This window comes from Electrona antarctica (assembly GCF_951216825.1).
Source record: "Electrona antarctica genome assembly, chromosome: 24".
NCBI classification, from domain to species: Eukaryota; Metazoa; Chordata; class Actinopteri; order Myctophiformes; family Myctophidae; genus Electrona; species Electrona antarctica.
The window spans coordinates 9,555,589-9,567,451 of NC_136803.1; the positions used below are offsets into that span (position 1 = coordinate 9,555,589).

General features: G+C 45.5%; 1 protein-coding gene across 1 annotated transcript in view; it reads left to right on the forward strand.

The window, feature by feature from the left end:
• LOC306917519 (histone deacetylase 4-like) overlaps positions 1-11,863 on the forward strand; it is a gene marked incomplete at its 5' end in the record, with an annotated part of 81,704 nt that overhangs the window by 52,120 nt on the left and 17,721 nt on the right. The window contains 2 exons of the mRNA XM_079495794.1: positions 933-1,162; positions 7,097-7,312. Of these exons, the coding sequence (XP_079351920.1) occupies positions 933-1,162; positions 7,097-7,312 (446 nt within the window). The remainder of the gene's footprint in view (positions 1-932; positions 1,163-7,096; positions 7,313-11,863) is intronic.

An 11,863-nucleotide genomic window follows, 5' to 3' on the forward strand; every position in this document is an offset into this window, starting at 1 on the left:
GCATGTAACTAATGGTGCACAAATGCTGGATTTACTGAGACGGATTCCATTCACCATCACCTGCGACCGTATCCCCTGGTTCGCTTGATGAAACTGTAATATTGCGTTCACACGGGCAGATGCAAAAGATACAAAAATGCAACGCTACACAGTGTATGTGTAGCTGTTGTAGCTTTAGCAGCAGCTACACGCGTCGGATTTGATTCGTAGCTTCGTGTCGCTGGCTTCCATTGACGATGAATGCTAGACTGCGTCTTTGCGTCTGCCCCCGTGTGAACGCAACATAAGGTTCGTGAAAATCCCTGCATCTCGGAGAACATGCTTGGATCTTAGTGAACATCCTTCATTATACGATGCTCCTAACATCGTTGCGCGGTTTTGAATGTTTTGAGTGTTTTTTTCTTTTAATGCCGGTGGGTTTAAGATGGCTCCAACAACTGAACATTGCACTCCTCCTCTCCAGTGTTGTTTTCGTCGACTAAAACTAAGACGAAAATTATTCGTCGACTACCTTTTTCCACTGACGAAAACGAAATGGAAACTAAATGAAAACTAAGCTATGATGACTAAAACTAGGACTAAATATATTGACAATTTCGTCAACAAATAAAAACGCGACGCGTTGTGAGCTTGTAGATCGGCTATTTTCAGCAAGTGTAAAATCAGCCATTACGACGGCATCAAGACCCGCCGAAATACATTTTAGTCGACTAAATCACCTGTAGATTTAGTCGACTAAAACCTTATGACATTTAGTCGACTAAAACTGGACTAACACTAAAACATTCCAGGTGACTAAAATGTGACTAAAACTAAGGGAAAACCATTCAAGAGACTATGACTAAAACTAAAATCAAAATTTGCTGCCAAAAACAACACTGCTCCTCTCTCTCTCTCTCTCTCTCTCTCTCTCTCTCTCTCTCTCCCCTCAGGTGTGAGCGGTCTGTCGTTGCCTGCGGCGGCCGCCACCATGGCCAAGCTCCAGCGGCAGCACCGTCCCTTGGGGCGCACCCAGTCGGCGCCCCTGCCCCAGGGCAGTGGGACGCCCCAGGCCCACGCCCAGGCCCTGGCGCTGCAGCAGTTGGTGGTGCAGCAGCAGCACCAGCAGTTCCTGGAGAAACACAAGCAGCAGTTCCAGCAGCAGCAGCTCCACCTCAACAAGGTCAGACAGGTGGTGGTGTGTGGGTGTGATGGATTGATTGATTGATTGATTGATTGATTGATTGATTGATTGAAATTTGTATTCACAGTGTAGAATGGGTACAGTTCAAAATAAACCACAGGTCAATAAGGTCAATTTTTAAAAAAAGTACTCTTTATCATCCTCATAAGTAATGCGGGAACGGTTACTGAGAGGCAAAAAACTACTTTCTGGCCCTGACAGCCCATACATCCAAACAGAAAATCCCTATCTGATTACCATTAAACAACGTTAAACGATGTTAAAGGGGCTTTGCCACTGACTTAATGCATGCGCATACCCTCTAAACTTGTGATAGTAAAATGTCCCCACATCTATAGTAGAAGTTGAGAAATACACATTGTGAGGAAAATGTTCCCGGTTTTGATTGATTGATTGATTGATTGATTGATTGATTGATTGATTGACAGTATGCAGAATGGCTATATTTCAAATGAAAGCCCAACTCAAGATGCAAAACCTGTTACTATGGATGACACCATGATAAAGCAGTACACTTGTTTACAACAGGGTCCACCATTTTCAATTCAACAGAATTCGGTCATCACAAGATAAATGGTGGTTTTGTGGTTAAATAGATTTGGGGAGTTAAACTTACAATTGGGAAACGATTCTCGTCATTGTCTATGGGGGGGATTTCAGTGTCATATGCACGGATTTTGGGGTATTCTAGGCGTGTATGCACGGAATTGCAATTCCGTACATATTTACGAGACTGGGTAGCAACTTGGGTACATTCAGCAAAAAAAAAGCACACCTGTGTGAACTGAGTGGTGCAACTCCCCTCTCCCCCTGCCTCTCTCTCTCCCCCTGCACTCCAAGGAACATTGCTGTTCCTTGGAGTGCACCACTCAAAAATCACACCTTCCTTCCAACTGACTGAACTCCCGACTTCATTGGACTGACGGTCTGTAGTAATCTGTAGTCGCCTGTTTGGTGGAGAGCTGGCTTTAGCGGCAGACTTATGCCTGATATATACCTGTTTGGGTGCCGGTGTCGTGCACTCAATCATGGGCAAACTACTGTAACGCTAAAGCTGATAATGGCTGATGAGCTTGTAGATCGGCTATTTTTGGCGTGAGGGTTTAGAGCTGAAAATTGCCCACTATTTTATGTTTTCATTCATGAAATCGCTGTACTGTAATGTTGTCATGTCTAGTAAGTATAGTAATACAAAGGTGTGTGTGTGTGTGTGTGTGCGTGTGCGCGTGCGCGTGCGTGCGTGCGTGTGCGTTTTCATAGCTTCATTGGGCCATGTCCATTCAGTAGTGTCCGTGTGCAGTTGTCCGCTTCCATTCTTGTGCTCATAATTATAATATACCGCACACATACATACACACACACTGTCTCTCACACTGTCTGTGAGTGGGTGTGCGTGTGTCACAGAGTGTGGAGGCAGGTATATAGGTGTGTGGCGAGGTAGCCTTGTGAGTGCGTGGCTGCGTACGTGCGCACACGTGTTTGTGCACGCAGCCCCCCCCCCTCGGCGACTGGGGGGGCCGACACAGTTGCCACGGGCTGGAGGTACAGTAGCTCTGCGCTGCCATGGCAACGGAGCGGAAGCCGCCTCCTTATATGGTCGTGCAGGAAGCTGTGAGCAGCTGTATACTCCAGTCAGCCTTATTCCTATTCTAGAGCTGTACTCGACACAGCACAGAGGAGGTGGGTGGATGAAACCAGGGCTTTCCTCTCCTCTCCTCTCCTCTCCTCTCCTCTCCTCTCCTCTCCTCTCCTCTCCTCTCCTCTCAGATCCAATCTACTCCTTTCTCTCTCCTTGCTCTTTTCTATATCTTCCTTCTCTCTCCTCTCCTTGACTCCTCTCCTATCCCCTCACCTCCAATAGTCCTCTTCCTCTTCCTCGCACTCTGTTCTATATCTTCGTATATCTTGTCTCGCCTCTCCCCCTTCTCTCGCTCTTCGCCTCTCCTTTTCAGTGCTCTCCTGTCCAAATCTCTCCCCTCTCTCTCTCCTGCCCTCTCCCCCCTTTTCTCTCTCTCTCCCCACTCTCCTTCTCTCCCCCCCTCTCTGCTCTCTCTCTCTCCCCCCCTCTCCTTCAACCCCCCCTCTATCTCTCTCTCCCCCTCTCCCCCCCCCCCCCCTCTCTGCTCTCTCTCCCTCCCTCTCCCTCCACCCCCCCCCCTCTCTCTCTCTCCCCCCCCCCCCCTCTCTTTCTCCCCCTCTCTCCCCCCCCCCTCCCTCTCCCTCTCTCCCCCCTCTCCCTGCTCAGTGCTCTCCCTCCCTCCATCTGTCACCTGGAGTCTTTCAAGTGGCATCTTTTCACGCCGACATACATCTGTATATTAGCGGCTGCTGTTCCTTCCTGAGGACAGAGTCTCTCACGTTGTTGACAAGGCTGCGTCTGTGTCTGCGGAGCGAGCAGCGCCCTGTCACCCCGCCTGTCACTAAAGCCTGATTTATACTCATGCAGTTGTTGGACAAAGTACTCAATTTTACAAAGGCGGGGTTGGCGAAAGGGCCTTTCTGTGTGGAGTTTGCCTGTTCTCCCCGTGTCCCCTAGGGTAGGTACCCTCACAAAAACATGCAGTAATCCTGGTCTCTAAAAAAACTGCCTCCCCCTGGCCAGCCGGGGCGCCTGATGGAGGGGAAAGGAACTGGTTGGAATAACGTGTTCCTTCCACGCACTACGTCCAACCAGGGAAACTCCCCCCTGTCAGGTGTAAAGGAGCAACTTGGACACTCAGGCATGAGGGAAGCATGAGTTCAAGTCCGTTGCTCTCCCATATATGGGGACTAGGTTGGCGGAGGGTGTGTATAGAGCCCAGGATCACATTAGATAATTGACACAGGGGTGAAAAAATGGGTTACAAAATCGTGGGATAATAAAAAATAATTTAAAAAAAAGTACTCCATTTTTAGGGGTGCTAGCCCCTCCTATATTCAGCTATTAGTGTAGATTTTCGTCTTACACAGAGAATTTACGTCATATGTGGACGAGCAAATCGGCTATCTCTGTCATACACAAAGTCAAATGTAAAGTGTATCACAACAAAAGTCATAGACAAAGGCGGACAATAACCTTCATCATCATATCAGTTTGATCATGTTTTATTATATTTTTTATCTGTATTTTACAGCATTGTGTTGATATTACATTCTTTGTTTCTACTGTGTGTTCATCTGAACCACATTCTTTGACTCATTTTATTGTTATGTATTATTACAGTACTAACCATGTCATTGGCGTGGTGGTGGCAGTGGTCCATGGTTGACTCACATACAGTACTGTAGCTGTATATGACAGACAGTGTGTGGCACCCTTGTGGCCATGGGAGGTAAGGCGCGTGCCTTGTTGTGCAACGCATACTGTAGTAGCAGGCTGTGGCTTCAAATCCAGTCCATGACCAACAACAAGTCAACAACACTCAACAGTAGCTTGTGGTCAGAGCACTGACAGTTATGCACAAGTCTTCAGGTGCGTCCGCGTGTGCCACAAATGTGCGTGCAACAAACCCTGGGGAAGGGGAGATGGAGGGGTGGGGTTGGTTTAGGTTCTCGTCACGAGCGAGGGACGTTGGCATTTGGCACCGAAAAGTGGGGTAAAGAGCAGCTTGTTTTGAGAGGGAGATAAAAACGTGGGGGTGGGCGGGTCGCGGGGGGGGGGGGGGGGGGGGGGGGGTTTGATGAGGGAGCCAGTGAATGTTCTGACGTCAATGGTGCCCCCTAGCACTGTGCCAGGGGGCCTGGTGGCCAACAGCTCTGGGGAACACACACACACACACACACACACATACACACACACACAGACATACAACACATACGCAAAGCACACCTGTCGTACTCTTGAGACTTATGGCAAAGGTCTCTGTTTTTCTCTGGCTTTTCCCGTCTCTCTCTCTCTCTCTCTCTCTCTCTCTCCCTCCTTCCTCTTTTAGTAATGGAACCTGAAGCCTGATTTATACTTAACTACGTTCCGGTGTCACGCACCAATAACTCGCAGAATTACAAGCTGACAATGCATGGCGTTTAGACGCGTCGTGAGCTTGTAGATCGTCTGTTTTCGGTGCTCACACATTACACCAGGGGTTCTCAACGTTTTTGGCCGGGGACCCCCGGAAATGCTTTGGCAATGTATCGGGACCCCCGCCCCGCCCCCTCCCGACCCCCAATATAAATTGACTGCTACAATAACCTTAAACCATTTTGGGCGGGAACCCCTTTTGGTGTTTTAAGCATTGTTATAATTTAGCTATTGAAAAATAGCAGATCTACAAGCTCATAGCGCGCCACCGAGTGGCGCGCTACGAGCTTGTAGGTCTGCTATTTTTGAAAAATCGTGAAAATAAAATTTTAAAAAAGAATCTTTTTTTCTTTCTTTTTTTTCGAAAATAATTTGGGGACCCCCTAAAATAATTTGGCGACCCCCCGAGGGGTCGCGACCCACGGGTTGAGAACCCCTGCATTACACAACCAAGTATAAAACAGGGCCTTATGGGCCAAACCTTGACACTCTCCGAGTTCAACGAACACGGAGGATGTTTAGATCAGTGGATACCTGTGTGGACACCAGAAAGAGAGCTGTGTGTCTACACCAGAGCTATACTGTAGACGAGAGAGTTGTATAAACTCTGTTCACTTCATGGCATGGGGTCAGTCCAATGGCGGCTCCGGGTGGCTATAGAGCAGGGGTTCTCAACCCGTGGGTCGCGACCCCTCGGGGGGTCGCCAAATTATTTTAGGGGGTCCCCAAATTATTTTCAAAAAAAAAAAAGATTTTTTTAAATTTTTTATTTTCACGATTTTTCAAAAATAGCAGACCTACAAGCTCGTAGCGCGCCACTCGGTGGCGCGCTACGAGCTTGTAGATCTGCTATTTTTCAATAGCTAAATTATAACAATGCTTAAAACACCAAAAGGGGTTCCCGCCCAAAATGGGTTAAGGTTATTGTAGCAGTCAATTTATATTGGGGGTCGGGAGGGGGCGGGGCAGGGGTCCCGAGACATTGCCAAAGCATTTCCGGGGGTCCCCGGCCAAAAGCGTTGAGAACCCCTGCTGTAGACGAGAGAGTTGTATAAACTCCGTTCACTTCATGGCATGGAGTCATGGTCCAATGGCGGCTCTATAGAGAGCCTAAAGGTCCTTTCAAGCGGGCAGCGATTAACGCGCCTAGTAATACATTTTCAATCAGACCTGCATTTTTTTTGAGTGTTGTAAACCACTCCTACAACTGGCTTTTGTGTGCAGAAAAAATGAGCATGGTTGCTATGTTCAAAATAATTTCTGACGTAATTAAATCACACCCGGGTGAACTGGATGACCGTAGCAACCATGCTCATTTTTTCTGCACAAATAAAGCCAGTTGTGAAATCACATCCGGGTGTGATTTCATTACGTCAGACATTACGTCAGACCACAGCTGATCATGCTATATAAAACCTTACACCACTCAGTTCACACGGGTGTGATTTTTGAGTGTTGTAAACCACTCCTACAACTGGCTTTTGTGTGCAGAAAAAATGAGCATGGTTGCTATGTTCAAAATAATTTCTGACGTAATTAAATCACACCCGGGTGAACTGGTTTTTCTTTACGCACAGAGAAGTCGAGGGGCAACTACGCAAACGTATTCACGTGGGCGCGGCCCCGTGAAAGTGTCGCACGCATGCTCGTTCCGTGCACGCGCCCGCGACTGACCAGACCTGGATTCCTTTGAGCTTTTTTTTTTGTACGCTTGCGTTGTCGCGCCCCTCATGAGCAGACCTGTCGCTGATCCAGGCGACAACGTCTGCGTTCATCGATGCCCGTCTGAAAGTACCTTTCTAGTGCCAAAGCCCTGGGCCGGACGTTCACGGAATGCACTGGACTCTATGGGAGTCAAGTAGACAAGACTGTGAGTGACTCTCTCTCTCTCTCTCTCTGCTCCCCTTTCCCTCCAGATGATGTCCAAGACCGGCAGCGATCCGGGGGGCCGGCAGCACCAGAGCCACCCTGAGGAGACGGAGGAGGAGCTCCGAGAGCACCAGGACGGGCTGCTGCCAGGCATCACCATCAAGCAGGAGCCGCCCGACCCCCACGAGCTCCAGGAGCTCCAGGAGATCCAGGAGGAGGTCCTGCAGCTTCGGCAGGCCGAGCAGGAGATGCTCTTCAGACAGGTAACTATTCCACAATCTCCTGAATGCTATATAGAGTCTAGAACTACACCTCCTGAATGCTATATAGAGTCTAGAACTACACCTCCTGAATGCTATATATAGAGTCTAGAACTACACCTCCTGAATGCTATATAGAGTCTAGAACTACACCTCCTGAATGCTATATAGAGTCTAGAACTACACCTCCTGAATGTTATATAGAGTCTGGAACTACACCTCCTGAATGCTATATAGAGTCTAGAACTACACCTCCTGAATGTTTTATAGAGTCTGGAACTACACCTCCTGAATGTTATATAGAGTCTGGAACTACACCTCCTGAATGTTATATAGAGTCTGGAACTACACCTCCTGAATGTTATATAGAGTCTGGAACTACACCTCCTGAATGTTATATAGAGTCTGGAACTACACCTCCTGAATGTTATATAGAGTCTGGAACTACACCTCCTGAATGTTATATAGAGTCTGGAACTACACCTCCTGAATGCTATATAGAGTCTGGAACTACACCTCCTGAATGCTATATAGAGCCTGGAACTACACCTCCTGAATGCTATATAGAGTCTGGAACTACACCTCCTGAATGCTATATAGAGTCTGGAACTACACCTCCTGAATGCTATATAGAGTCTAGAACTACACCTCCTGAATGCTATATAGAGTCTAGAACTACACCTCCTAATAGGAGTTAGCTTATTTTTTTCCCTACATTTTTATCCCATGATTTTGTAACCCATTTTTGTCAATGATCTAATGTAATCCTGGGCTCTACCTTGTTCGATTCCAGCGGAGACCTGGGTTACATGTATTCTTTGTCTTTCTCTGCTTTCAAGTAAAAACTGATGATTATGTCTGAAGTTATAGAGACTTACTGTACAGACTGTGTTATACTGATTGATTGCCGATTTATAGATCTGTGCAGAAATCCGTCTTGTGTGTATTTGGCACGATGCAGCCAGCAGGCTATACTGTACTGCTGCAATAGATGTTGACGGTAACACAAAACACAGAGCGTGATAATAATCATAATAATAATAATAATAGTCTTTATTTCCCCTCAGGGATATTCATCTTCACAGTCTGTTCCGACATAAAAAAACACTTAATCATACGGTAGCACAAAACAACATCACACCAAGACAATAGATGCAGTCCCCAGTATACACAGAACCATCATCACACCAAGACAATAGATGAGGTCCCCAGTATACACAGAACCATCACACCAAGACAATAGATGCAGTCCCCAGTATACACAGAACCATCACACCAAGACAATAGATGAGGTCCCCAGTATACACAGAACCATCACACCAAGACAATAGATGAAGTCCCCAGTATACACAGAACCATCACACCAAGACAATAGATGAGGTCTCCAGTATACACAGAACCATCACACCAAGACAATAGATGCGGTCCCCAGTATACACAGAACCATCACACCAAGACAATAGATGAGGTCCCCAGTATACACAGAACCATCACACCAAGACAATAGATGCAGTCCCCAGTATACACAGAACCATCACACCAAGACAATAGATGAGGTCTCCAGTATACACAGAACCATCACACCAAGACAATAGATGCGGTCCCCAGTATACACAGAACCATCACACCAAGACAATAGATGAGGTCTCCAGTATACACAGAACCATCACACCAAGACAATAGATGGAGTCCCCAGTTTACACAGAACCATCACACCAAGACAATAGATGGAGTCCCCAGTTTACACAGAACCATCACACCAAGACAATAGATGCAGTCCCCAGTTTACACAGAACCATCACACCAAGACAATAGATGGAGTCCCCAGTTTACACAGAACCATCACACCAAGACAATAGATGCAGTCCCCAGTATACACACAGAACCATCACACCAAGACAATAGATGCGGTCCCCAGTATACACAGAACCATCACACCAAGACAATAGATGCAGTCCCCAGTATACACAGAACCATCATCACACCAAGACAATAGATGCAGTCCCCAGTATACACAGAACCATCACACCAAGACAATAGATGCAGTCCCCAGTATACACAGAACCATCACACCAAGACAATAGATGCAGTCCCCAGTATACACAGAACCATCATCACACCAAGACAATAGATGCAGTCCCCAGTATACACAGAACCATCACACCAAGACAATAGATGCGGTCCCCAGTATACACAGAACCATCACACCAAGACAATAGATGAAGTCCCCAGTATACACAGAACCATCACACCAAGACAATAGATGCGGTCCCCAGTATACACAGAACCATCACACCAAGACAATAGATGCAGTCCCCAGTATACACACAACAACATCACACCAAGACAATAGATGCAGTCCCCAGTATACACAGAACCATCATCACACCAAGACAATAGATGCAGTCCCCAGTATACACAGAACCATCATCAGTCCCCAGTATACACAGAACCATCATCAGCGAGGCACTTTGTTTGGTGCAGCAATGGCTGAAGGGACAAACCCTTATTAACCCAAATTGGACGGGAACCCCTTTTGGTGTTTTAACTAAGCATTATGTTGTACTTTAGCTACTTAAAAATAGCAGATCTACAAGCTCATAGCTTGTAGGTCTGCTATTTTTGAAAAAAACGTGAAAATGCAGCGCAAATCATTGAATATTCTTTCAGAGCAAACATTTTAACTCAAATCTTTGCTTCTGAGGGGTTCCTGGAACAACATATTTTCAGATGGGGTCGGTGGCCAATTACAGATAATTTCTGGGGTCCTTGACATGAAATATTGAGCACCACTGACATAGAAACATAGGGTTTTCAGAAAACTGTCAGGATTTATAAGACTTTTTTTTTTTTTCGACGTCAGGCCTAAATGGGTTAAAACAAACGTTTTGCTATTTCAAAGTGCTGTGTCTTCGTCCAGGCAATACTCAAAGGTTGTCAGGCATGATGGACAATCTATAGTGAAAACACAGTCGGGGAACAATACAACAGACCAGGTTGAATTATAATAATGTTGGTTTTTTTTTGGCTTTCACCTTTATTTTATATTTTTTTATAGAGGGACAGACAGTAGGCTGACAGGAAATGGGGGGGAGAGATGTTGGGGGTGACATGCAGTAAAGGCCGTCGGGATCGGGAGTCGAACCCGCGGCACGCTGCCAGACTGGATTAGCAGCCAAGGTGTTAATCCTGTAATAATGCTTTTGTACAGTAACAACAGACGGCGAGGGGCAAAAGAGAATGATCTTAACTTAACGGATAACGTGAGGTTTCCATAAGATAAGACAACAGGAACAAAAGAATAATGGTTGACGGTAGATTGAGCCTACCAAACTAAGATGTCTCTTTTGTTAACCCATTTTGGGCGGGAACCCCTTTTGGTGTTAGCATTATGCTATGCTTTAGCTATTGAAAAATCGAAGAACGACTGACATATAAACATTTTTTTCAGAAAACTGTCAGGATGTAGAAGACATTTTTAGATTCTGATCTCAGGTCAAAATGGGTGAAGTACAATTGATTGTTCTTGTCTTGGGGGCTGTCCAGTGTCCATGTTAGTGGGTGCAAATTAAGTGGCAATGATCTGAATGAGTTTGTGAGGCGCGAGGAACTTTGATTGTGCTTGGTCATGTCTCGTTGTCTCTCGGCGCTGTCCTGTCTAAGAGCTGAAAGGTTTGATCATGACGAATTAATGTCAACACCGCATCATTTGTTTAGTCTGCCTCCTTCTGGTCATAACTTGTAGTTGCAGTTTTAAAACAGTCCATCTATCTTGCATTGCATGTGTGTATGTACTAGGGCATTCACTTCTAGTCATTTTTACTAGTTGACTAGTTGCCTAGTTTATTAGTCGACTAGTTGTTAAACCACCTTTTATGTTTTGTTTTTTGTTTTTTTGGAAATAATATTTGTACATTTAAAAACTGTGTACATTGGTGACTATAACTATAATCTACCTGATATTGAGGCCTACAAAATTACAAAATTGAGGCCTACAAAATGTTTTCTTATCAACTAGTCGACTAGTACCATCAAGGTCGACTAGTGGATTTACTAGTCGACTAGTAAACTAGTCGACTAGTTGCTTAATGCCCTAGTATGTACTACACAGTACATATACATACATACTGTATACAATATACATACAGTACGCACTACGCATGGTTAAACCTTGATATCCGGAGCGCGACTTTGTAATTTTAAATAATAATGAATTTAACAGATATTGTTTACCCATTGAAACCGGGAAAGCATCTGTTAGTGTCCTTTTAGATTTTGTCGAAAATGAAATACTACATTTTCATAAATTAATACATTTGATTTTACATTAAAAACAAAAAATAGCAGATATATAAGCTGTAAGCTTGTACATCTGCCATTTTTGAAAAGTGGGAGAACTACTAATTTAGACCAGTGGTTCCCAAACTTTTTCATGTCAAGGACCCCGACATTGACACTAATTAGCCTGCGGAACCCCATTTGAAAGGATATGCCAGGGACCCCTAAAATGTAAGATTTGTACGGCTCTAGCAGTGATTGTCACCCCGTTTAATT